The 27,409-nt window shown below is 44.6% G+C and overlaps 1 protein-coding gene across 3 annotated transcripts in view; it reads right to left on the bottom strand.

Moving 5' to 3' along the window:
• Positions 1 to 25,207, bottom strand: part of NOL4 (nucleolar protein 4) — a 184,526-nt gene extending 159,319 nt beyond the window's left edge. For 2 of the 3 annotated variants that reach the window (XM_065753446.1, XM_065753448.1), the window contains exon 1: positions 24,891 to 25,207. In XM_065753446.1, the coding sequence (XP_065609518.1) occupies positions 24,891 to 25,157 (267 nt within the window). In that variant the 5' untranslated portion in view covers positions 25,158 to 25,207. The remainder of the gene's footprint in view (positions 1 to 24,890) is intronic. The other variant, XM_065753447.1, reaches the window with a different exon arrangement.
• Positions 25,208 to 27,409: the final 2,202 nt, after the last annotated feature.

Raw genomic sequence — 27,409 nt, 5'->3', positions numbered from 1 at the left:
CCAGGAGGATACCACACCACAGATCAACAGCGCTTAGTGATAATGCTTGAAAACATATATATAATAAATTGCTTTCAAAGCCTGCATAATTTGTAAAATACTCCAAAAAGTCACGTTAATGAGTAGGATCAGAAGACTTTTAGTAGGATATGGTGTTACTCTGTCTAGATCTCTGGGCTCAGCTCCAGCAAAGGCTTCTGTCCCTTCAAGTTGCTTCCACCTGCTGTGTGCTTCAAGGAATAACCCTGGGGTGGCAGGGATGAAGTGTGTGACCTAATCTCTCCCATCTATGTTTCTGCAACAGCTGTTCACTTGCTTACACAAAGTGAGTTCAGGGTCTCAGCACAGTTCCCGGAGGACAGCTGTCTCCATCACCAAAACCATTGCAACAACAGACCATTAGGTGCCATTAATTGGTAACCTCATTAGCAACATCAGTAAAGGCACCAGGGATCAGCCTTTCAGCTGCACTGGTGCTGTGCATGCAGCTTATGGTAGGGATGGATGAGAAATCATTAGTGGCTTTACATGACCCACAGGGAGCCTTGGTTCTGACACAACGCAGGTACTGGTTCAATGGGCACAGAAGAAAGAACTGTTCGCAGTCCCTGTGCCAAAAGGGACAGCAGCTTCCAGTACAAACCATGCTTTAACAAGGGGCTGTTTTTTTGTTTTAGTTGCCAGTATACTACCCACTCTGGGAGAAAGCTGCTTGCTTGAGGGGAAGCAAAGCGATATCTCTGAGATGGGAATTTCCTGGAGGATAAACTGATAGTTTCTGATGGAAGTCCCTCTGCAGATTTCTGCAAGCAGTAATGAACAGGGATTACAAAGGGGCTTGCTGTAATTACACAAGTAATGTTACGTGATCAGGGCTACAGGCCTTTGGTCACTCATATGTAAGATTAGCATAAAATTGCACCCACAGGTCTGTGTGCACGGCACACTAATTTCTGTTTGCACAGTGATAGAATCAGAATCAGAGAATCATGAAGGTTGAAAAAGACCTCCAATATCATCCAGCCGTCTATCTATCACCTATGTTTCCCCACTAAACCCTTAGTACAACATCTAAATGTTTCTTGAACACTTGCAGTGACTCAGCCACTCCCCTAGTCATCCTGTTCCAGTGCCTGACCACTGTTTCAGAAAATAAATTTTTCCTGATATCTAACCCAAATCTCATCTGGAGCAACTTGAGGTCATTACCTCTTGTCCTATTGCTAGTTATGTGGGCAGGGAGGCCAACTCCCACCTCGCCACAACCTCCTTTCAGGAAGTTGTAGAAAGCAATGAGGTCTCCCCTGAGCCTCTTCTCCAGATTGAACAATCTCATTTCCCTAAGCCACTCCTCAAAAGACCTGTGCTCATACAACCCTGATGAACTAAGGCCGTAAGTGAAGTAGGAACAGTAGAGAGAACTAGGATCTGTTCCCAAATGAAGGGACACAGATCTAGAAAACTCTAGCAGAACATCAGATATGCAGTGTTTCAATCAGGTCTGAAACAGAAGTAGAAAATGGCATGTCAGATACTGACAGTAAATTCTCAGTATAGCCAGCAAACGTTATGAACCAAATACCCAACAGAGAGCTTCAGGAATATTTACTAAAATGATTGCAAAAGTCATCCCTTGAAAAATACAATTAAAAAACTTTGCTCTTATGTCAGACTTGAGTTAGGGCTCATGTGTTCAAAAGTGCACATTCAACTAAATTAGTTGGTAAATAAAGAATATTGCCTTTTCTATAATAATTTGTTAATGTGTGTGCAGATCACATTTTACAAAATGAAATGACCTCAACAGACTTGTATGGAGCTCTTTAACAACTCATTTGTAGGCTTAATCTTTAATTAAATTACATTTGCCTAATTCTATTTATTCATTTTTTTCACTCCTACAACAGCACTTTTCTCTCCTGGGTAACCAAGGCAAGAACAGGTACCAGATGCAAAGACTAATGTTTCTGTAAGGCAGCACCACTGCAGTGAGATCATTTACACCAATTTTTCTCCTCCTCCTCCTCTCTTCCTGAACTGTAAACAAAGTCCACCGCATGAAGAGGCCAATCCCTGCCAGCAGATGCAAGTTTTGAAAAGCACTGCTCAGCCATATGTTCAGCCCTGACCAGCAGGATCGTTAGGAAGCTGACATCTGCAGATGCAGAGTTCATATCACCATTCAGCAGAAACATGCTGCTATTGCATGCTGAAGTCGATATTAGCCAGGCTTTGCTTAAGATAAATTTTCAGCTCTGGCCTGCAATTTCACCTTGCCAATTAATTTTCTGCTACACTGATACCTAAAAAGAATCTATGGAAGAAAAAAGTGGTGGTGATGACTGAAAAAGGGAACCTTTAAAAACCCTTTTGGTAATTCTTTTTATAATGAACATTCTTCTGTATCAAGTACTGTACTGAAACTGTGTGACAGAAAGCACTTGCTAGTGATGAACCTCCATGAAAGCCCACCAAACTCTCTTTGGCCTATAGCACTATGCGCTAAGAGGATACAGCAATCTTAAAGGGTATCCTTATCTTATTTGAAGACCCAGTAGACTGAGACTTTCTCCAAATAAAGTCTCATCAACACATTTTCAATTAGGATAAGAATATAAGTTTTTCTCACCTTACTTAATGCCCTTCCAAAAACAGTGAGAATACTGCGTGTGTGTGGGAGCTATATCGGTTCTTCCTATGGAAGCAGTAAGATAAAAGACGTTTTTTCCCACTGTTTTGCCATTCCTCTCTACTGTTGCTGTTCCCTTAGTCTATCTGCAGCTCCTCGTGGGCTACAAACATGTATTCTTTTTTTTTTTTCAGCTTAAATAGATTTATGGTTAGCAATTTCCACAGAGACTGTGTGCATGTTCTCTCAGGCATGCTCAGGCACCACTCATTGGAGGGCTAGGAATAAAAGCTGTGTCTGTTCTGCCACTGGCAATGAAATTCAGTGGGTTCGTGCTTGCTGTGCCCTTCCTTCAGGCCTTCACTTCATAGCAGTCCCCTTCTTCAAAAGCCTACACTTGAACAACATGCCTTCATATGAATGTTATATCTTCTCTAATATGCACTTGTATTACTGACTGTAAAAGCGGGAAAGTTGGCTGAAATTATTTCATTTACTTGCTTTGAATGTGAATACGAGTATGACATAGATGTCTGAACTACAGATTCATAGTAGAAAGGGGTAACCTTCAGTCACCTGAATTTTACTCAGATCTGGAACGTGCCCTGAACAGCAAGCAGTCCAAAACAACAGTAATTGCAAAATAAAACCTCAAATTTGTAAATGCTGTTTTACTGCGTTAAGGGTAGGGATTTTCCTCATAGTTTTTAGTGAAGACAGTGAGCACACTCCAGTGCTGATCACTGATGATGCTGAGAGCCATCCCTTTTCTATTTTTAGCAGAATTAAACAAACATACAAATAATGAAGGAAAACTTTACTCCCTCAACAGCACTTCAAAAATAGGTGCTTTGAATAAGTAGGTAACCTGATTTACTCAACATGTGGTGCATGACAGAAGATAGGTAATCAAACTATTTGCAAGTTCAGGACTCCCTATTAATCAGATGTTTGCAAGCCTCTGCCCTAATCTCTGCATGCCCATGAATTTACTACCATACAGTATTGCTCTGCATGCTGATGTTAGTATACGTAAAGCACAGTTGATGAAAGAAAAGATGCAGATGAAATAGTCTGCTCTGTATAATTAAATTCTGTGATTATTCCTTCATATCTGCAGCAGTTAATATGCAAACTATAAGAATCTTCGCAATTATTAGTACTGCTTTGTGAAACAAAACGCTAACCCAGCAGTATATTAACATTTTTTTTCTTTAAGAATGTATCCTTAGTTGCACTTTCTTTACAGAAAAAGGCTAAAGTTTCAAATTTCTCAGCTGTTTACCAGAACAGGAAGGAAAAGTTGAAACACAGCGTTAGAATTCAAATATGTGTTAAATACAGTATATTGGCTACATTATTCATCAGGTTATTGAGAACTTGGTGCTTTATGTCTGAATTTTACTTTAAACTAGCCTGTTCAAACTGAAGCAAAACCATAATTCATTGGTATTAAGTGACTTGCCCATTTTCTCACTCCTCTGTGAATAGTGTGTATTAAGATAATGGGATACAGCGCTTAGATGTATTCAATAATAATAATGTTTCTCTTCCTCTCATTATGTACACATGCTGTGTACAGCTTGACTGATTGATACGGCCATCCACCTCAGAGCCAGTCATAACTCATGGCTTAGCTTACAAGGTGCCATGGGATCTCTTGAGATGAGTAGTACTCTATAAAATCAGGGATGTTACAGATGAAAGAAAAATCATCTGGTCACTCACTCCTGATTGTATAGGATTTCTTTTTTATATTGTTCATGATCTAGGCTGTGCAGTCAAGTTTTAAATGACTTTTCTGAGAGACTGTTTCACAGACTAGCAGAGGTAAGCACAGAATCTATGGGTGAGCCCCTGGGAAAAGCCCTCTACACAATGCCTGCAGACTGCTGTGCCACTGTGCCTTAGTTATGCTCACTTGAAGTCAGGCACTACACTAACACTCCCCAGGACTCACCTCAGGGAGAGTCCCTCTGCCACATGAGATCACATCTGCAGAGAAAGAGAGCCAGCAAGGGCATCTCTGTGGCAGTGAGAAACAGGTGATCCCCTCCGCAGGGCTCTGCTACAGCTCCCAGTCCCTGCTCTGCTCCTGCAGCTGCCAAAATACAGCTTCCCTTGTTAGATGTCCAGAATTATATTTTTTTTTCCTTCTGGAATAACAACATAATTCAGAATGCCATTGAAGAATCAAATTGATTTTAATAAACTAAGATTCAAGCTCCCAAGTTGTTCCATTCTTTCTACAATCTCGCTCTGTCTGCAAAGACCAGGGATACACTGTCATCAGTTTTAGCCTCTTAGTAAAGCTAATACAAAGCTGATACAAAGCTGATCACAGTTTCACAACCACCTTAGAGATAGCTGAGGGTTTAAGGCTTCAAATCAACGTTACAAGGAGAGCCAAGATATTCATCTTGCTGCCAGCATCAATGATAACATTTTTTAATCTGTAGAGCAAAATGTCATCAAGAATGCAATTTGAAAGAGAAACATTTTGTTTCTCACTGCAGCAATTAAACTTTAAACTGCATCCTCTGAGACGCTGCTATGCCTACATGTAGTGGCAACATGCTTGCCTCAGAGCTTCATCTTCTTCCGTCAGGCTTGATTCTTCCAGGACTTCATTTCCCAAGACACACTGCAGGAGATTTTGTGTATTGTGAAACATTTAGTAAAATCAAGGATGCCAATGTAGTATGAATTCTTGTATCACATCTATCTCTTTGTACATACATTGAACCCGCTTATTTCCTTGCCCTTTATAGCAATCACTAACTTCAAATATCCTAAAAGGCTTTGCAGCACTTGCACCAACAGATGGAGTCAGCTGTGTGGACTGGATATGTACTGTATCCACTACGCTTAAGTCTTGTCTGCCCAAAGAAATACGCTGTTACATTCCTGACAAATCACACCTGCTGACCAAATCACATATATGCCAGTTCTCTGCCTCTTGAGAAGCCATAAATTCAAAATCCTGCATCTACAACAGGCAAAGAAGCATGGGGCACCTACAAGATGTTAAAAGATCATGTAGACAATTCCTGCTCTGTTCTTGCAGCCAGCCTATTACAGTACCACATTTTGAGTGCTACAGTCTTTAAAAGGAAATGACACAGTAATTTCCCATCAAATCAAATCATTTCCAGCATAACTTTTCATTGGGGGTATTCTGCATGTATCCTGGCATTTGTTTTCTGGGGAGACATCAGGCACAGCTGCACGTCTGGTAAATATGTATGTTTGTTTTTATGCATGCGTGTGTGTGAAATTAAATTCAATTTGATTCAATAATATGTTACTGGCATGGCAGGCTGGCTAGCCACTGCCTGAGAAAAATAAACAGACCCTTGAGGTAGCTGTCAGCAGCTGGCACAATGTGTTTGGGATGGGGTTTCATTCTCTATCTGGGGTTTTATTCCATCTATTTATTTACGACCATTTCCAACCTCGCTCAGTCACTTTTAACAGTAACCTGCCATCTGAAGGAACTTCACAACACAGCAGTACCACTGTACTCTTCTTTCTCCTATGGACAAGAACACTTTCTCATCAGGCTTTTTGACAAACATATTTTATGATTTCTGGTATCAAAAAAATAAACATCATCCTGAAACTCCCCCACATTTTGGCTGTTGCAGCAAGAAGTGTTGCTTCATTTCATTTTCTCCTGATAAATTATCTGCTCAGCTGCTCCTTTTATTCTTTTTTGCTTTCTTTTGTTTGTTTGTTGCATTCCTGTGTTTCCCTTTCTATGTCATGGCCATTCATTCTCCACTCAGTGTACCTGCCTCTGGTCTGCATATTCACTGAAATAAAGAAGACTATTACGATGGCATGGCATCCAGCCTAGCCTCCCATTGTTTGCCTTCATCCTTCCCAGACCTCAGTTATATTGGTTTTGTGACCTCAGCTATATTAGGTTTTGTGAGTTATTAGAGAGTAAGGAACCATTTTGTTTATCTCATCTGATACTACGTATAACTTAACCTGCAGTGTTATGTGAATTAATTCTTGTGCAACACTGATCATCTAGGTATTACAGCAATTTATTTGGTCCCACACAAGTCAAGCTATTAGAACTATGCAGCCCAAGAAGTGACATATTCACGATGCTTTCACACTGGATCCTCCTGTGCTCCCAAGGTTCCAGCAGAAAGAATTCCTCTGGTTTGGGTAAGAGAGCACCTGGTGAGTATGGCCTTCAACAGGTCATTCACCACAGGGCTCACATTTGCCACAGCTTTCAGTATGCAGCAGCATAGTCACACAGCTTTTTCCATAAAATGCTTTTACGATTTGATTTGTAAACCTCAGAACCTGAATCTTCTAGACTCTCCTATGACAAAGCTAAGATGTATATAATTTGAGATACATTCAGCATTGCTTCTATTTAATTAATTTTTAGCCTTTTGATGTTGTTATTTTTATTTTCAACACCTTCTGATTTTTTTCCAGTGTGCTTACTAGGCATTATGTTGAAAGGATTTGACTCAATTCGTATCTTTTATTTTCTTATCTTTCATACTGATGGCCTTTGTTTTAAGAATAACTATTTAACCTGGATTTGGAGCGTTAAAAATTAATGAAACTGGTCTGAAAAATATTGTGATTTAATAAATAAATAATTTTAAAAAGCACTTGTTTAGTTCCCTATTTTCTAAATACACAGGTCATAGAATCATAGAATCCTTAGAGTTGGAAGGGACCTCTGAGGGCCATTGAGTCCAGCTCCCCTGCAATAAACAGGAACACCACAGCTAGGTCAGGTTGCACAGGGCCTTATCCAGCCTGGCCTTGCAAGTCTCCAGGGATGGGGCATCAACCCCACTTGGGACTTCTGCAGACTTACATGTGAAAGCTCCCAAATAGCAATTGCTAACCATTTACATCTTACAAATCGCCAATATTGGTCTCTGTAACTGCAGAAACCACTGGCACGTTATACACTCATCAGTCAGAAGTTGATAACAACATATCTGGGGTCCTTGAGAAATTTTGGGAATTGACAGGGAGTTATTGCTACAACTGACAGTCTCTTCTATAGAGATGGGAGGATTACTAAGTGATTTTTGTCTTTTTTGTTTAATACAAAATTAAAATTTTCACACAAGCATTGGACTGTAAATTAGATTTTTCAAGAAAAATGATAAACACCATGGGACTCACAAAGAAATTGTAAGCATTGCTAACACTCAATTTTAAGCTGTTTTAAAATCTATACAGGAAGAGAGAGCTTCCTGCTCTTTTGTATGCTAACATCTTCAGGATACAAATAGGGTTCTGTGGTTAGCTCTTCAAAAGGAATTCAATGTTTTTTTTTCATGAGTGATGCTTTTATTGGTCAGGTGTGTTACTATCCTTTTAGGTGTCAGCTGTGTACTGTTGAAGACAATGGGAGTTCCCCTCTCAGTGGGGATTTGATAATGTATTCAACAACACACAGTCCAGCATTTATTGAACCTGTTAAAAAATATTATTTTGTATATCACCACTAGAAGATAAACCTGCTCCGGTGTACGGGGCTACACACATCCCTCCCCAAGCTGTCTCGTCCAGCTGTGTGGAGGAAGAGACTCACAGGTCTTTTTCAGAAGGGCAGGCCTGATTTTGTAGAATCTTAGAATTCAAAGAATGGCTTGGATTGGAGGAGACTTTAAAAGAGGATCAAGATCCAACCTTCTGTAGCAGGTCAATATTTGCGTATAAGAGAGCTGAGATCACATTTTCCCATCACAACCATGCTCAATGATTTTTATTGCCCAGAAAAGCCCATCCAGCACCTTGAGGGCCTTAAGTTGAGCAGTGACAGATGGAACTGTATACTATGCTACGTCCAAAGGAGAACTACAAAGATGGTAAGGGGTCTAGAAGGGAAGATGTATGAAGTCCCTGGGTTTGCTCAGCCCAGAGCAGAGGAGCTGAAGGGAGGCTCATGGCGGCTGCAGCTCCTCATGAGAGCAGACGGGCAGTGCTGAGCTCTGCTCTCTGTGAAAGTGACAGAGCCCGAGGGAACAGCATGGAGCTGTGTCAGGGGAAGAGCAGCTGGGGGCTAGAGACAGTGCAGCACCAGAGGCTAGCTGGCATGGAACAGGCTGCCCAGGGCAGTGGGCACAGCACCACACTGCTACTGCTGGAGTTGAAGAGAGAGAGAGATAGGGTTTGGATTTAGGTGGTCCAGGAGTTGGACTCATTGATCCCTGTGGGTCCCTTCCAATTCAGGGCATCCTATGATTCTAAGCACCACATAACTATGAACACACAGGGCTGGAGGTAGGCATAGTCCTGAGTTCTGGGTTCTGGCAAAAGCAGCAGCAGTAGTACAAGGTTATTTTTTGCTCTCTGTGCCCCACTCATGCCAGCAACAGCGCATCAGCAAGCACTAGTTCCTGCACGCTGGGCAGCCCTGCACCTGCTGGCAGGGTCTCATGGGGCAGCACATCACAGCATGGTGAATTCGCTTGGGGATCGTGGGGCTTTGTTTCCAGAAACGAGGGCTTCCCGAGGCCAAGCCATTGGCCCTGGTTGCCTGCGATGCCCACGCACCACACAAACACAGCGCGAGCCCGCTGTGGCAACCTGATGAATTGCAGAGCGTGCTGCTGCAGCACATCCCCACCAACACCCCGTTACTATGGGTGCAATAGGACGGATAACCTCCTGCGCACACAGGGCCGCTCTCCCAGAACGTACATTCACACTCATCTTTCCTCTCGCCTTCCAATTTCGGTCACTCAGCTCCCGGCCCCGCAGCGGACCCGGCGGGGGGGAGCGGCCGGCCGGGAGCCGCTCTGCGGCGGCCGCACAGGTGCTGCCGCAGCCCGTCGCCATGGGAACGGCGGGAGGGGGTGCGGGGAGGGGGGGGTGGAACGGCCGTGCCCGCTCCCCCCTTGCCGCGAGTGGGCGTGAGGGGCGGGTGCGTGTGCGTGTCCCGGAGGTATCGCGGTGTTACTATAGGAACCGGCAGGGGGAGGCGGTGGCGGCGCGGCCGCACCCTCTGCCGCTCCCCCTCCCCGCGCCCTCCATGCCAGGCCGGGCCTCGCATCCAGCCACGGGGCGGCGGAGGAGGCGTGCGGGCACGGGGCCGGGAGCGGCCTCTCCGCGTCTGAACGGGCGCTCCCGAACGGGGATGATAAAATTAATAATAATAAAAATGGTAATTAAAAAAAAAAAAAACACAACAACTAACAACGGCTCCATGGTGGCTGTTTACTGTACCATATGGCTGCAGGGGGAGGGGCGGGGGATACGTCTGCCGGTTGCTGAACCGGTGCACTCATTATGTCCGATGGAGTCAGAGTCAGCCGCGCTGCGCCTGGCTTGGCCGGCGCCAAATCTCAAGGCTTTTCCCCTATTTCCCCCAGAGCCTCGGCAGCGATGGGAGCACGTGGATTCTGCTCCTCTCCGCCACCGCGAGACGGCAGATGACAGGGCACGGCCTGCCCCGAGGCTCCGCAGCCTCCATTTTGAGCATCGATGTGTTGTGCGGGGCTTCTCCCTGCTCTGTCTGCGTTAAAACCTGTGTGTGCCTTTTGTGTTGCGATGTGTGGCGCGTAGCTCACAGCCCTGTGCCAGAAGAAAAATTCAAATGCTGCCAGTATTTTTCGTGGCTTGGTTGAAGATGAAAAGCCAGCCCTTCTCAGGGATGCTCTGTGCAGTGTGGATGCATCACAAGGGTCATGGTGGGGCCACCTCAAAAGGGCTCTCTCAACACAATTCACATGACAGGTGCTGGACCTCGGCGTTATCAGAGAGATAAAACCCACAGGCGGCAGCATCTCTGAATAGGCAACTGTGCTGCTATCCACATTACCTCGTGAAACTGAAATATTGATTTTTTAAAAGCATGGTTTGCTACTTAGCAGACCGATCCCACTACTACTGTAGTCAGTGGGATTTTGGTATTGACTTCAATGGGAACGGTTTTTACCATTAAAATGGTCTGTTTCACATTATTATGGTAGTGTCATTTACTAATTCTTAAAATCAGCCTTCTTGGACTTGCACATTTGAAAAGATTACAGTACAAATCATTTCATCTCAACTCATTCACTGAGCTTCTGCTCGTGTCGTGTCCAAAGTTTTGTTTAGATAAATAAGATAGAAAACTTATTGCTCCAGATGGCTGTGGGCGGATTGGGCCTAATAAGTTCTCCAGTTACACGTTTTTGAGGTTTGGTTTTTTTGGCTGTTTTTTTGTTGTTTTGTTTTAATTTTACAGAAGTCTACATTTAGAAACCCATTTGTAGATCTCCTCTCATGTACAGCTTCAATTGCATTTGGTTGCTCACCAAAATAGCGTGCCTTCCAAAGAAAGATTGAAAATATTAAAATGCAGCCAGCACAGTGAGCAGCTCAGTTCAGCTGATGTGACACAAATGTGCTGAGATGTGCTGAGCCTACTGCCCATAGATAATGTACATTTGAAGCTTGGCACCTGCCATTGGATTGGAATTCAAAATGAAAAGCTACAGGCCTTGAGGTCTGGAAATAAAGACAGCATAAGGAAAAATAAACTGCTCTGCGTCTATTAGTAAATAATAATTTGCAACAACAAAGGCAAGTGACCAGGATCAAAGAAAATATGTAGCTCTGCAGCCATCAAATAGATATTGGGGCTGTTGTACAACTGTGAATATATTTGCATTCAAATTGTGAGGTATGGCCAGCGCCTATATTTAGGATTTACATATCTGTATAAAGACAGGGCTTTTGGTGTTTAGCAACATTCTACTTAGCTTCTTTCTGCTATATCATGCTGTGATACTTATTAAACAAAACGTTGACTAATAAGCTCTGATTTGAAATAAATACTGGGAAAGAGATGTAGAATTTGTTCAAAATACATCTGAAATGAAATTTCAGTGAAAAAATGCAATAAAAAAGTAATCACGTTTTATCTTCCTCACATTTTCCAGGCAGTTCAAATTGTTAGATGATTAATATCTTACAATCATTCTGAGTTTATTGGTGGCCGACAGGTATGCTTAGCTGCATAAATCCTGATTCTGAAAATCAATAGTTGTCTTATTACCAAACCAACAGGAAGCACCGTCCTTATTTTGCTCGGTTTATTTCATTAGTTTTATTATTGTTGTTTTGAAGTTTGTAGTATGCATTTCCAGGCTGAGCTGACTTTCCCCAGCCTCCACCCCTCCCAAAGCTGACTTACTTTCCTTAGTATGAGCTCACGGGGAGCTATTAAGTGAAAGTTTGTTTATCCTCTATTTGCTTTACCACTTTACTCCGTTTGTTCTCTCGTCTGGCTTTTCTTTCAGTATTATTAGAAGCAGAGCTTCTCTAATGTAAATATAGTTCAAAGAACATGGAAAAGGGGAAGAGATCTGAATTCTCCCCATAGTACGTTTTAATGAAAAATCTGTAGAAATGGGAGAATATTTAAAACCAAGCAAACAAGCTACTTCAACAGTGTGACTGAGGATAAGAATACACGTTGTGTGTTGTTAGTAGGGAAGAGGAGTGGATGAGATATACTCCTTTAATGGATATGGGGAGTTTAAAGGACAGAGGTCAAGCTGATTTCTGCAACAGGGAGCTGTTCATACAGTGCTCTGGCATTGAAGAAGCTTACACCGTACCAAGGAGTGGGGGCTGCTTGCTTTCAGGAGTGTTTTACAACTGGTATTGGCCTTGCTGGAATTAAGCCTTTGTGTGGAATTTTATGTTTTATAAACCTTTGTTATGCTCTGCTCTATAGCACTGTAGTATCTTACAGCAAAAAGGGCTAGCAGTAACAGGTAAACTATGCTTTACAAATGGAGGAATTTTATTCAAATATACCGTATTGAGATCCCAGCCATTGCCACTCAGCCAAGCAATATGAGTGTGCAGGGTGGGTGCTTTCTGGGTGTCTATCACTGAAGGACTGCACAGTACCTACAAAGCAGGGGCATCATCTTTGTGCCAAAAAAAAACCCACAGGCTTTCCACTTGTCCTGTCCCTCAAGGCGATTTTATCCAGTACCATTTAGAATCACAGAATACTTTAGAGTTGGAAGGGACCTCTGAGAGCCATTTAGTCCAACTCCCCTGCAATGAACAGGGACATTGCAGCTAGAATGACAGAACTGATCCTGGAGCTCTCAGATTTAACCAGCTTAATTCTTCCTAACAGTCTACAGCTCCAAGTTTTCATCTCTTTTGTAGATCTGTTAGTTTACTCCTTGGATCTACCAGGCCAGTTACTACTTCACTTTGAATATTTTCACAGAACATTTCACACCAAGCATTGTTCATTTGCCTGCTTTCAAATAGCAGCAAACACGAAAAAGCAAATTTATAAAAATGTTTGAAGTTCATATATCTGAAAAATTTCCTGACAATGTTTATTAAGGATCAATCTAAAAAAATAAAATAAAATAAAATTCAGGTGATTATCCATAAACTTATTAATGTTCAAATGTACATAGCAGGGAGGGCTTCATTAGAATTCTTTTCATTCAAATGTTTCATGTGTTATTATTAAAAAAAACTGACCTGCTTTCTCCTACTTAAGAATGCTTTTTTCTTTCTTTTTTTAGCTTGGGTTTTGAAAACAGCCCTTTTAGTTTGAACTGGAAATGTAGGATGCAAGAAGGAAGAGTATTTTCAGTTCTACAGCTTCCTCAGTATTCTATGTATCTTGCCCAAACTGAGCTGAGTTGAATAAAATAATGTTACAATTTGTTATCTAGAAGGAAAACTAAAAAGGAAAGGAGTAGTTTTATTTTAACCAGCTTTATTTAGTTCTAGAGCTAGCTTAATTTCCATTGACTTATTATTTGCTTTGCTAGAAATGTAACTCACCAGAAGCTTGCCATATGCCAAGCTTATCTCTCAATTACTCCAAAACAATGGTAACCAGGCCTTTTATGGTGGTAGAACAAAGTGTAACTATTTTTTTTTTTGTGTAGTTTTCTAAAAAAGCAATGTTGTTGTCCAGTGAGTTTACAATATACATCTTTTTGAGAAATCTTGTTTTTTTGCAAATGCATCCCTGCAGAAATATTCTGTCTCCTTGTAGGATAGCCCCAGATTCAGACTGAAAGGGGTAAGCTGGAATGGAGTCTGTCTGAACTACAATCTTTAGATGGATGTCTGACGTTGGAATAGCACATTCATTAAAATAAGGCTGAGCTGCTGAGCTCACTCTGCATAAAATTCTTAAGTATTATGGCAACCATGGCTATGGGTCTTCACTGAACTCTCAGAATAAAGAATATCAAAAGATGTCATTAGAAAAAAAAAAACATTTAAAAGGAACATGTGTCCATTAAAGGAGAAGAGAATGAGTTACATTCTTTATGTCTTTCCATTGTCATTTCTTGGATGAGTCCTCTGAATAAGATATATGCTGTTCGTGCCGGTTAGGCTGGTCAAAAAAGTCATCCAGAAATTATATTCATTTGAATGAAGGATTTTTCTGTCATATTTTTAAAATGATTCCCTAATAATCCTGGGGATGGGGGGGGGGGTTGTTTTTTTTTGTTTGTTTGTTTGTTTTCTTTTTCTTCTTGCCTTAGTAAGAGTTTGGTAATGGTGGCAAAAAAAGCTAACAAAAAATGCTTGCACAAGTAGGCAAAAATGTGAGGGTGAAACCAGCACGTTTCTTCTCATCACAGGTACACTGGAAAACAGAGGTAGTTAATTAAAAACTTTCTGTATAAATCATTATAATCTTGTACACTGGTTCACATAGGTCTATAGTGGAGCTCAGACATTTGCCAGTCTCCTTCCTTCTTCCAGACTACTAATAGCCGTACAAGTCACAGAAACTGCTGCTGTCAAGCTGACCAACAAACCATCTAGTCCTAGTCTCCAAGGGATTCTATAAAAGATGTTTCAGAGCTCTGTAATTAGCAAGTAAACAAACAGGCAAATAAGAAAAAAGTAAACAAATAAATCCTTAAACAAAATACAATGCATCCCACTGCATCGTGTACTGATGTCCAAATTATTTTCCTCTGCCAGTCTCAACCAATGTAAGAAAACATACCAAAAGATTACTAATCCATTTATAGAACATGAAGCAAGAGCATGAGTATTCAGATGCCAGCAATACCAAATTTCAGCACAAAGGAGAAGGGTGTGGGAAGATGCTGGGTTTTCACCACTCTATGAGACTTTCCTCATGTTGACTGCATAGGATGGAGTGCTCCATGGGAAAACATGCAGAGAGCTGCTGCCTGCCTCCAGGTAACACAGGTGCAATGACATCAGCATGTCAGCACTTCCAAGGAAACGGAGGAGGAGCGGCTGAAACATCACCTTGAACTCAGTTCTGCTCCAGCCAGCATAGCTGAACTGACAAAGAGTCCTTACAAGAGCCACAGAGCTATCAGTCTCTGTAAAATCCTTGGAAGAGGCTTTGGCTGAATCAGTCAAAGTCTCTCCTAGGGATGCAGTGCAGGTTTTCCATCCCCGACACTAAGGTTTTAAAACAATGGCCTAACTTTGAGTTTACCTACTAACGTAGTTGTCAAATGAGTCTCAGAGGGTGGAATGGGATTAAAAAGGGCACCTGCTGAATTTTCTTTCTGCTGTTCAGTATTTACACCACACCATTTCTCTCAACTTTACCACTTTACAGATCTGTTTTCTACTGTGCATTTTCTCTTACAGATCATATTTCTGTGTGGTATGGCCAATTAAAATGTATTTCATTTGGAAGTACCCCTTTTGTTTAATTATCTTAGTTACCTTCCCTGAAACTTTCATCTGTCTTGGCCTTTTAGCAATGAGGTAAGTACACTAAGTGTGTATTAAAGGCAAGGGCATATCATTTAATTAATGAGAAGACTAAGTTTTCCATGTGATTCTCTATACTTTTCTTAGTGCTATACTTATTTATGATATGCACATATTGATGTTTGAAATTACTCCTAAGTATTTCCCTGGAGATGCTGTGATAAATCTGTACATTTTAAATGTGACTGAAAAGCGTGAAATCTTCCATTCCTTTCAGAAAGCCAGTACCACAATGGCATGAGATGCAAATTACCTGACAGTGGTCTGGAGGGAACTCTGCCTGCCATAATTTCTCCTTTTGTCCTTTGTTATGATATTTCTATTCTCTTTCCTGACTCTTCCTTAACTTGCTTAATCTAATTAATTTGCATCTCCATTCAGTGTTGAAACCTCATTATTTGTCTGGATTTTATCTGTACTCTTAATATATGTTTGTGCATGTGTGCACATTGAACCACATTTGTATAGCTCTGCCACTTTCTACGCTTTTCCAACTTTTCACCAGCTTTAAATTGCCATCACAAAGTTTCAACCTAACTTTAGTAAAGCCAATATCAGACTATTTTCATTTCAGAAGGAAGACAACCAAATTTTCACCTGAAAATTACCTCTGAATATGACAGGTAAGAGGAATGTAATTAACCTTACAAAATCAAAACTAGCTGCATCAACCAGATACAGTTCATATCGACACATAACAGCTCTAGTATTAATGACTTTCTTATTGATTGTTTTTCTAGTGTTGAAGTATGGTTCAATGGTCTGTCATTTTACCAACTATCTTTACCACGTCTTTTTTTCTCTTTCCAATACATTTTGGCTATCCACCAGTATCCTCACTGCATGTAGTGGCAAGTGATATATTTTAATAATATTTTGGTTACTTCGTTCTTGAGTTCTTCAGTGTTCCATATTAGTCCTGGTGATTTACTGCAATTTAATATCTCAATTCACCATCAGCTCTTTCTTTATTTCTCTGTTTCTGATCATCCTTCCATTTCATCATTTGAAAAATATAAACCTAGGAAATATATTTCCTCATTATCCTCATAAACATGTTTCCTCATAACAAAGAAAATATGCGTGGGAAATTTAAGTTTTGTGAAACCATTTTATCCTCTTTGATCATCTTCCCTGTCTGATGGAACTTCTGGCCATACTTAAGCTGTTCTTCTGTTGATGTATCGAATAGATTATAATTGTTAATCTTCTAGTAGCTCAGGTAAGTAATCACTCAAAAGTCTGATTTCCCATGTACCAATACAGTCCTACTTTATCCTACAGATAGGTCGTGATTTAATGGCAGCTACTTCAGCTGTGGATCAGCTTTGAAAAAAAGTCTTCTGCAAAATCCACCTGGCATATTGCTAGTAGTCCACATGTAAGTCCATATGTGACAATCAGAACAATTCCAACACTTACTCATTTAAAACTTGTGTGGTGAGTTAGAGCTGTATGTTATTTAAGTACAAGTGGCCTCATCACTTAATCTTTTTTCTAAGTGCAGTCAGAATATTTAAGTATCTGTCTACTATTGTATTAAAAATTTAGGAGTAACAAAACTTACAGATATTTCAGACACAGAGACCTTACTGGCAAAATAAAGACACATAACCTCTCATATCCTATAGGAACCTAATTACAACTTCTCAAGATAAAAGGGCTTAATGACTCTTGTCTTCAGCTCCAGTGGGTCATTAAATAAAAACTGTCCTTGCAAGCTGTTACAGAATACATATTTCTGAAAAAAAATCTTAATTTGAGGTGAAGGCTTCCACAGATCAGATTTATTATGTAAAAGTTCACTACCAATAACCCCTTGAGTAGATGAGTAACCACAGATACAACCAAGTGGTACAGATCCTACCACTCAAATTCAGCAACTAGCTTTAATCCCTCCATGTGCACATAGTAACTGTCAGGCTTTGAGGCTTGGAGTTACTGAATAAGCAGTTAGAAACCTGGATAACTGCCTGTGCTTAAAGTGATAATCTCTGAGGAAGTCCACTGCATCCAGAAGAATGTCCAGTGCTATAACTTGTAGCGAGTCTTCCTTGTCTACCTAGGCATTTTATGTTCATAAGCCATTAAAAAATACCTTGCTGATGAAAATGTGAGGCTATGAGGTTCATCTGCTTAAGCAGAGCAAAAAAATAATTTAAGAAAGCTGCAGGAATCTCATTCATTGCTGCTATATGGCAATGCCAGCAACTTCCATGCATCAGCTATTATCATCCCTTCAGTTGTGTAATGCCAAGGAGGCCTCTGACAGATCTAAAATGACATATTCCAGATCAAAACATCTTTCATGTACTGTGAAGTTCACTTTGGAAGCTTGTTGATCAGGGTCACCTATGCAACAAAGAATAAGTTATTCCTGTGATGCTTTGCAGTACATGGGAAGTTGAAGAATCTAGTGGGATCTTCCTGGAAGTCCATGTTTCCTGGCATACTATCTCATGATCTTTCTCCACACCAAGCTCATTTATATCTCTGTCCAACATTTGCCCTGCTTGTTTCACCCTTTTGTCACCGGCAAGCTCCCAAGAGCAGTGTCATGTGTGCTGGGACATACCAGGATCCAAAGGGCTTCCTTCAGACCAAAACTAGGAGCTGATAGTTGCCTCCTTTGAACAGCAGGCCAAAACTTAGGGTTTGACAACAGCCAATTTTTCTTTCTTTCCATAGCGTAAAATTAAATCTGCATTATTAACTCAGGCGCTGTCCAGCATGAGCCTCTTTCTCTGTTCACAAGAAGTGCTCTCTCTATGTGGAGTCCTGACTTACTAGCAAATTCCTTCTTAACGTTTCTTACTTATCTCATAGCTGCGTAGCTACAGAAACAATACTTGCTACCTAATATTTACTAGTATTACAGAAGGAGCACTTTAAATTATCCCTTCTTTAAAAATTGACTCTCTTTGATTCATGTTTCTTCAGAAAATTCTATCTCAACATTGTTACTGCAAAATCTCAAATCCTCCTCTCCCATTGCCTCTCTGTCACACACACATGTGGAGACAGCATCTTACATATGGCCTCTAACATTTTTCAGTTTCAGGACAGAGTTATTCTCTTAATTCAGGAATGCCGAGCTGAATGCCTACATCAAGAGTTGCCAAGTATAAACCGGTTCGTTCCATCTGCTAGGACCCTTTTCCAGCACTATCCGTCTGATTCACCAGCCTCCCTCTTCACAGAGCCCGTAGGGAGGCCCGAGAACGGCAGGATGGAAGGCATGGGTAACTGGAGAGCTCTGGGGACCTGTACAGGGGAAGTGTGGCTGTCAGGAAAATGAGACGGATGCGGCAGGGCTTGAATAGAGCTGCTGAGCCCAGGAGGTGCATTTAATAGGACTGTAAACTATCATGGAAACGTACCCTGGGATAAATCACAGCTCACCCTCAGCATCACCTTTTTGTGGCACTTACTCCTATTATGTGTTGGCAGTTCAGTAGGCTGCAGAGCTACCAATATACGTTTGATGAACCCTTTTCTTCCTTTTCGATACTGATGGCTAAAATACCAGAGAGAAATGCGGCAAAGCAAATCTATGTATTTTCAGATTGCTATAAAATTCCCCCAAATACTGAACACATTTTAAAACAGAAGATTTAATTTAAAGCACCATATTTTGACATATAGCTATTTTGTACTGTGATCTGTTTTTGAGACAGTATTGTTCATAAGCAAACTAATTTATGTGAGATAAAATGAACCATAAACTCATGTGCCCATCGCTGTTCCTCATCACAGAGCATGAGGTGGGCTGGGATACACCCTGTTCCACAGACCTGACTGGCCTATAATTTGTAAGCCCTAAATCCTGTAATCAGATTCAGTAGCACAGCCCTGCGCATGTTGGGCCTCACTGTCCTGCTTGCAACAATCCCAGAGGTACCAGGTCCTGCTGGACAAAATGTGGCTTCTGAATGAAAGGTCATTCTCTATCTATTAATAGAAAATACAAAAGAAGACACAGGAAAATGTGTACATTAAGCCTGGGTTTTCGTTGAAGTCTGTTGAGTCAGTCCAAAGTAAAAATGACAAAAACAATCTGAAGCTGGCATTTGAGGTTATGTGCTACTAGTTAGCTAATACACTGTGTTCTGTGTCTCAACCATGCCACACTGTCATTTAGGCCATTCTGTTTTGAAGATAAGTTCTGCTTAGAACCCACTTCGGCCATTATTTTGTAACTTATCTGTAAATCAAGCTTGATTTTAGGAGTCACATTTATGTCTAAGGAAGATGCAAAACAAGCGAAAGAGAAGTGGCAACAATATTTTTTTTTCTAGTTGCCAATCAATAAATAATTTGAGGTAGAGAACAATGCAGAAAATAAGCAAAAACAATCCACCATAAAAATCATGTACACAGTTTGGAAAGATGCTACACTAGTAATATTAGTTCCACACATCCTTATGGTTGGGAGCACCACCCATTAAAATCTGATAGCAATAGCTGTCAGGCACTTGGCATGTTTGTTGGCTTAGCACATGCATGCAGTGTGCCTAGGCCAGGCATCATCTCACTGCTCTCATAAAGCACAACTTGGGCTTAATGAAAGAAAATACAGGATGATAACGGTAGCAATCAGAAAAGTAGCAAAGCGAGATGTTCACCAAGTTGCAGATGCAAATGCTGCTCTGCGTGTTGTCCCACTCTGGACCTAAAATGGCTGTTTTGCAGGGGCTGTTGTTGCTTGGTGACCAGCAGTGCATCTCCTAGGCCACAGAGGGATGTGAACATTCAAAAATTGATTTGTTCCTTTTGCTCTTGAGGAGTCCAAATGTGAAAACAGATGAAGCCAAAACACAATCAGTCACCCATTCTCTTTGCTGGCGTGCTTGAACTTGGTATTTAAGGCAGGCCTGTGATTTGGAGCTCCTTCCCAACCAGAGGAGGAAACAACAGAATAAATCCTAGCCTGCTCCTGTCCGCAGAATATGAAAGTACACCAAGCCCCAGCTACTGTGAGGCTACAAGATACCCTTGCTTCAATTAAGCCTGTGTTGTACATCCAGCCTGTTCCGGTGCAACCTCCCAGTTGCTATCAGGCTCTCTTTCTTTCATTAGAATCAAGTAGTTAATTAGCCCCAGCCTGTCCTCTCTCCTTCTCTCTTTCCCTTTAACGCAGCAGTAATGATGTCTAATTACCAGCAGCAGTGGATTACAGCACCATCAGGAGCAAATCTCTCTGGCTGACAGCAAAGCTGAGCAGCAAATCTTAAAGCTTCAAGGAGAGAGTAATTCCTAGCAAAGTATTTTAATATTATTTGCTTGTTTTTGACCAGCTTGTGACTTTAGAGTCCAACTTGTAATTTCATCCATCCTGTTGTTGCAGGGGGAATGCTCGTGCTGCCAGCCGTGATTAATATTAAATTGAAATGACTTTTACCTATGGTGGGATCAAGTGATTCACAGAAGGGGGAATGGACGAGGCAGGGAGTCACAGTTTGGGGGTCTGTTTCTGTTTGTGGCTCTCTCTGGCCAAACTCAACTGTACACGAGAAAGCAGGTAAGAAAAAATAAATAACAGTGAGGATGTCTCTAAATTATCATAAATTAATAAAATCTTAAATAATTTGTAAGAGTCAAAGGAAAGAGAGAATGGCCTTTAAAAGCTTACCAACGATTACTGTCCCGTGAAAATTCCATACTTGCTCCTGTACATGTCATTTCTGGCTGGGTGAAATCCTGCCCTGTGCATACCAATGGCAGATCTACCAGTGGGACAGGGGCTGCAGCCTTGCTCTGCACGCACCCAGCACCACACACATGCTGCCCCTGCACTGCCCGTGCCTCACACGAAGAGCTGCTACACCACAGCTCCGCATAAACACCTCCTCTGCCTTGTGTGGGTGGACACTAAGGCTGGTTCCATGGTTTTAGGAGGGCATTTATTTCTCAGAGCTGACTGTTGTGTAAGAGTGCTGAGTGTGGTCTCTTATGCTGGACAATAGTTTTGTGCCAAATAGCAGAAGAAAGGAGGATTTTTTTTCCTAAACTTAAGTTCTTTTCTATAGGGGTTTCTGTGTTCTTTAATTAACATGTGAATATTCTGAAATTCCTTACAGATATGTCATGCTAACTTTCCTTCTTCTCTTTTACTATGATGCCTGCTTGGTTACTTATCTATTTTACTATGTCTGAAAAGTCATGGCAGTCAGGTGAAGTCCCTGGTCCCTGGAAAAAAGGCCATGTCCCACCCATTTTTAAGAAGGGTAGAAAGGATGACTCAGGGAACTACCGACCTGTCAGCCTCACCTCAGTGCCAAGAAGATCATGGAGCAGATCCTCCAGGAAGCTTTGCTAAGGCACATGGAACAGGGGGAGGTGATATGGGATAACCATCATGGCTTCACCAAAGGCAGGTTGTGCCTGACCAACCTTTGATGCTTTTGATGATGGAGTAACTGCATCAGTGGACAAGGGAAGAGCCACTACTGTCATCTATCTAGACTTAAATAAGGCCTTTGACACAGTCCTCCTTAACGTCCTTCTCTTCAAATTGGAAAGAAGTGGATATGATGTGTGCACTGTTTGATGGATCCAGAACAGTTTGAGAGATTGTACCAAGAGTGGTGTTCAATGGCTCAATGCCCAAATGGAGATCAGGGGGACAAATGGTGTCCTTTAGGGGTCAGTACTGGGTCTCATACTCTTTAATATTTTCATCAGTGATATTGACAGTGGGATCAAGTGCACCCTCAGCAGGTTTGCAGATGATGCCAACCATGTGGTGTGGTCAACATACCCATGCTATCCAGAGAGACCTAGACAGGCTTGAGCAGTGGGCCCAAATGAATATCATGATTCTCAACAAATCCAAGTGCAAGGTCTTACACCTGGTTTGTAGCAACTCCCAGTATCAGCACAAGCTGGGGGATGTAAGGATGGAGCACAGCCCTGCCGAAAAGGACTTGGGGTACTGGTAGATGGGAAGCTGGATATGAACCAGCAATGTGCCCAGAAAACTAACCATATGCCGGGCTACATCAAAAAGGAAAGGTTGAGCGAGCTGGATCTGTCCAGCCTTGAGAAAAGAAGACTGAGAGAGGATCCGATCCGCGTCTATAAAAAGATGCATGACCAGCAGGGCAATGGAGGTGATCCTGCCCCTCTGCCCCTCTGTGCTGGTGAGGCCAAACCCGGAGTACTGCATCCAGATGTGGAGTCCTCAGTACAGGAGAGACAGAGAGCTGCTGGAGCGCCATTCAGAGGAAGGCCACACAATGCACGGGATGAAACATCTCTCCGATGAGGACAGGCTGACAAAGCTGGGGCTGATGGAGAAGAGAAGGCTCTGGGGATACCTGAAAGCAGCCTTTCAGTATCTAAAGGAAGGAGGTAAGAAGGAAGTGGACAGACTCTTCTTCATGATCTGTTGTGACAGGACAAGGGGAAATGGTTTCAAAATAAAAGAGCGGAAATTTAGATTGGATATGAAGCAGAAGGATGGTGAGGCACAGGAACGGGTTGCCCAGAGAGGTGGATGATGCCTCGTCACTGAGGACATCCAAGGTCAGACTGAACTGGGCTCTGGGCAACCTGATCAAGCTGTGAATGTCCCTGTTCATTGTGTGGGAGTTGGACTACGTGACCTTTAAAGGTCCCTTCCAGCTCAAAAGATTCTATGATTCTGAGGTAGTTATTTCCATACAAATATCACTATAGATATACTCATTTATGGGATATGCACCAATATTCACTGTTCCGGGTGTGATTCCCCCAAATGAACAAAGGTGAGCCCAGCAAAGTGCTCAACCTCTCACTAAGGTCTCTGAAGGAAAAAAACTATTGAATATGTGACCTGGCAATAAAATAGAAGAAGGGATGTGCGGTGGGACAGGCAGAAGGAAGCCCAGGTAAGCCCTTCATTTTTAAATTCTGTGTCGTAGAATCTGGGATAGCTTTTTTGTTTAGTAGTGTGGTCAGTGCAATTTTCCTCTTAAAAATACGGGTTTGCTTCCAGTTTTGAACTTGCTGTCGTAAAGAATGGTCTTAGGAATAAAATATCTTGCTTGCTGACTCTCCAAAATCATTGCCCTTAAGCAGAAGAGATATTAAAAAATAGCAACCTATATCGAGACTTTGGTTGCGGACAACTTCTTGTTCCATTTGTTGTCGGATTTCCCTGAAGATTAAATTTTACCTAGGGCACCTGCTGGGGGGTGAGGTTGGCAGCCCATCACCTGGCAGGCCAAAGGGGCTGGCGCAGCACCCCGCTCTGTAGGCACACCTAGAACGCAGTAGCACACAGAGGCCACCGAGAGGGATCAGACTCCCTCCGGTGTTTCCCCTTCGCTTTCAATCTCCGTTATTTATGAACTCCCGACGACGAATCTCCCACCTCGGCCTCCCCGCAGCCAGCGGGCGATGCTGCCAAGGGATGCCCGGGCTCCTTCCCTCCCCAGCAGCTACGTCACGGCCAGACCCAGAACGCTTCCACGGAGCCCCGCTGGCCGCGCCGCCCACCCGCCGCCGGGCTCCCACCAAACCGGGGAACGAACGGTGCTCGGCCACGCCGGGTGCCCGGGCAGGGATATTTTTAATTGCCGGCTTTCCACTCGCAGCCGCCCCCCCCCCCCCCTTTCCCCCCCCCCTCCAACCCCCCCCTCCTCCGCCCTCCGCCCCGCACACAGACAAAAGAAGCTTAGCTTGCGTGACCCGGAGCGTAAGAAGTCAGAATAATGAGACATTAAGAGTTCAATAGGCAAAACCTACTTGTAGCCAACCGTTCCCATCTTCTTACATAGGAAAATCTGCAGCCTCTGCCACCAGCGAGCATAATAGCTCTCCCGCTGTCAGCCCCGCGCCCCGCTCCGCGGCCCCGCATCCCGCCGGGGGCTGGCAGCGGCCGAGCGCAGGCTGTGCGGCTGCGAGCCTCGCGCAATCCCGGCCGGAGCACCGAGAGAGACACCATTTGGTCATGCGGAACCCCAGCTCCCTTTGTTGAGCATCCTCTCCCCGCCGCCGCTCCTAGCACCGGAGCCAGCCAGGCGCACGCTCCCGCTGCTGCTCGCCGTTTCGAGGGCTGCGGTCTAACAATAAATTAAAAGGAAAAAAAAAAAAAAAAAGACGACCCCCCCCTCCTCCCCTTCTCTTCCCTTCCCCCCCCCCCCCCCCCGCTTCAGACATCCCGGGGAAAGCCCCGGCCGAGCCGCGCACGGCGCCCGCCCCGCGCATCGGCGGTGCCCGAGGCCGGGCACAATGGCCGGGCGGGCTGCGGGACAATGGCCCTCTCCCGGAGCCGCGGCCGGGGGGGAACGGGGGGCGACGGCGGCGACGAGAGCGGCGGCGGGGAGCGGCGGGTGTGTTCCGCGCGTGATCGCTCGCTCGGGCCCACAAAGAGCGCGGCGGTGGGGATGTGACAGGCGGGCGCGACATGGTGATGATGACTCGGGGGAGAGGGAGGAAGGAGCCAACTGTGGCTGCGGCTCCCCCCGCTCCCGGAGAGGGCTGCGGCGGCCGACATAGAACAAGAAGACGATTCTCTACTAACCGTGGTTTTGACTGGCACGTACAGCACTTGCTTCCCTCCTCCAGCACCACCACTGACCTCGTCCGAGCCGCCGAGCTGGAAGCCTTTAGATTTGACCCAGAATTTGAATTTGGCGTTATCCGTGGAGCTCGACTCGGAGCCGTTCAGCAGCTGGACGATCCGCTCGTATTTTTTACGGGTCACCGTCTTGGTTTTGCCCGAGTCCCCGTAAGTCCGGAGGCACCAGTCCTGGAACTGCCGGTACATGTCCCGGTCGCCGCTCTCCATCGTCCCCCGGCACCGCGCGCACGCGGCACCCCCGAGCCGAGCCGAGCCGGGCCGGGCCGAGCCGAGCCGGGCCGGGGCCGCCCGGGTCACTCGGCACCTGTTCGCCCGGCGCTCATGGGGCGCCGGCACAGCCCCGGCGCAGGCAGGCGGCCCCGGCGGGGTTTTTTGTTGTGGTGGTGCCGCTCCGGGCGGGGGGGCGGGGGCCGGCCGGGGGCTGGGCGGGGGGGGTCTGCGCGGTGGAGAGCGGGGCGGGTGGAGGGCTCCGCGCTGCGCAGCGGCGGAGCGAGGCAGGATATCCCGGCGGCTGCGGCGGCGGAGAGGGAGCTTCGGCCGGAGAGAAAGAATTAAAATCCCATCCTTAGTAAGCCTCCGCTCGGCCCCGCGCTGCGCCCGCATCCATCCTGGAGAGCGCAGGTGAAGGGGAAAAATGGAAAGAAGAAGAAGAAAAAATAATAACGATAATAATTAAAAAAAAAAAAAAAGCAAGCCCTCCCTCCTGCTCCCTCCTGCAGGATGTGGCGGGCTGTGTCCGTCCGGGCTGTGCCTCCCGAGCAGCGCAGGAGGGAGGAAGCACTGAAGGGCAAACTGCTCTCCTCGCTCCCCTTTATTCCAGGGCTGGGCGCGCTGCTGTCCCCGCTCCGGGCATGGAGGTGCTGGAAGGAAAGAAAGTTCTTACCTGCTATTTTCTAAGCTTAATACATCCGATCCGCGGGTTTAGTACGGATTTTTGTCATAGAAAAAATAATAATAATAACGATAATAATAATTTAAAAAAATTGTAATGCTCCGTGAGCATTTCACTTCTTCATATTCCGTCCCATTGCATTTGGCGGTGCCCTTTTAAGATTTTTCATCAATTGATTCACTCCCAGCAGATGGAGAGGAAAAAAAAAGAAAAAAAAAAGAAAAAAAAAAAAAGCGAAGAGATGTAGGAGATGGGAGATGGGCTCGACCGCTGGACCGGAGGAGAGCGAGCTCGGTCCCAGGAGGGCTGCGAGGGAAGGAGGCGGCTCTCGGGCGCTGTGCCGGGGTGATGCCGGCGCTCGCACGCAGGACTGCTCGGGTGCGGGGGAGCCTTTGGGGGACCCTTCGGGCTAAGCCGGCTGCCAGGCGTGCAAGTAAGTTTGCGGGCGGATGCTGTGCAGAACCCCCCCCTTTTTTTTTTTTTTTTAAGGGATGAAGAAGAAATGGTGATGATGATGATGGGGATAATAATAATAATAATAATAATAATAAAAAGCGGTGATTTTTCCTACTCCTTTTGCCACCGCTTCAGCTCACGCCGCTCCGAGCAGGACCCCCCCCCTCCTCTTCCTCCCGCATTTCTCCGCCTCCTCCATCCAGCGCCGGGCTCCGCTCCGCTCCGCGGCTCCGCTCCTCACCGGGCTCCGCTCCCCCAACCTCCCCCCCCCCCCCCCGCTCCCTGATTGGACGCCGGGACAAAAGTTTCTGTGGCGACGGCGACGGCGGAGCGGGGACGGGCGGCGCTGTCCCGTGCCGGGATGGCGGCGGAGCGCGGCCGCTCCCGGGAGCCGAGCGGGAGGAGCGGCGGAGCCCGGCCCCGGCAGCAGCGCTCCGGGCCCCGCGGCACCGCGCATCCCGGGCCCGGTTGGACGCCGTAAGCCGGGATGCGCGGCGCCGCCGGCCCGGAGCGGGGTGGCTCCGTGGCGGTAACAAAGGAAGTGCTCCCCCATGGCAGGCTCTGCTTGTTTATAATACGGATGCGAGGCATCGGCTGCTGAGATGGGAGAAGGAGAGGGGCGGACACGTGGTGGCATTGATGTGTGAAAACTGCAAGCAAGGGGGTGCCTCCTGGTGTCTGAGCTGACGGCTGTGGCGAAGCCGAGCCCGAAGTATTAAAGCATTGTTTTGCACGTAGACGTTTCCTACTAATTCTGTATGGTTCCCAATTCTGATGCCCCTCTTTATTTTTATTTTCAGTAGGTTTCGTTCAGTTATTTGGTTATTTCAGAGGGCTGGAGTACCTCTCCCGCGAGGAAAGGCTGAAGGAGCTGGGCTTGCTCAGCTGTGAGAAGGAAATCTCCGGGGAGACCTCACTGAGGCCTACCTGTCCTTAAAGGGAGCTTATAAACAGGAGGGAGACCGACATTTTACATGGACAGATAGCAACAGGACAAGGGGTAATGGCTTTAAATAGCAGATTTAGGTTAGACATCAGGCAGAAATTCTTTACCAGTGAGGTGAAGTGAGGTGCTGGCACAGCTACCCAGGGAAGCTGTGGTGCCCCATCC

This window comes from Cyrtonyx montezumae, unplaced genomic scaffold, assembly GCF_038088225.1.
Source record: "Cyrtonyx montezumae isolate F1298 unplaced genomic scaffold, pur_monq_1.0 scaffold_8, whole genome shotgun sequence".
NCBI classification, from domain to species: Eukaryota; Metazoa; Chordata; class Aves; order Galliformes; family Odontophoridae; genus Cyrtonyx; species Cyrtonyx montezumae.
The sequence above is the reverse complement of the archived record's forward strand: the minus strand, read 5'-3'. Positions and strand labels throughout refer to the sequence as shown.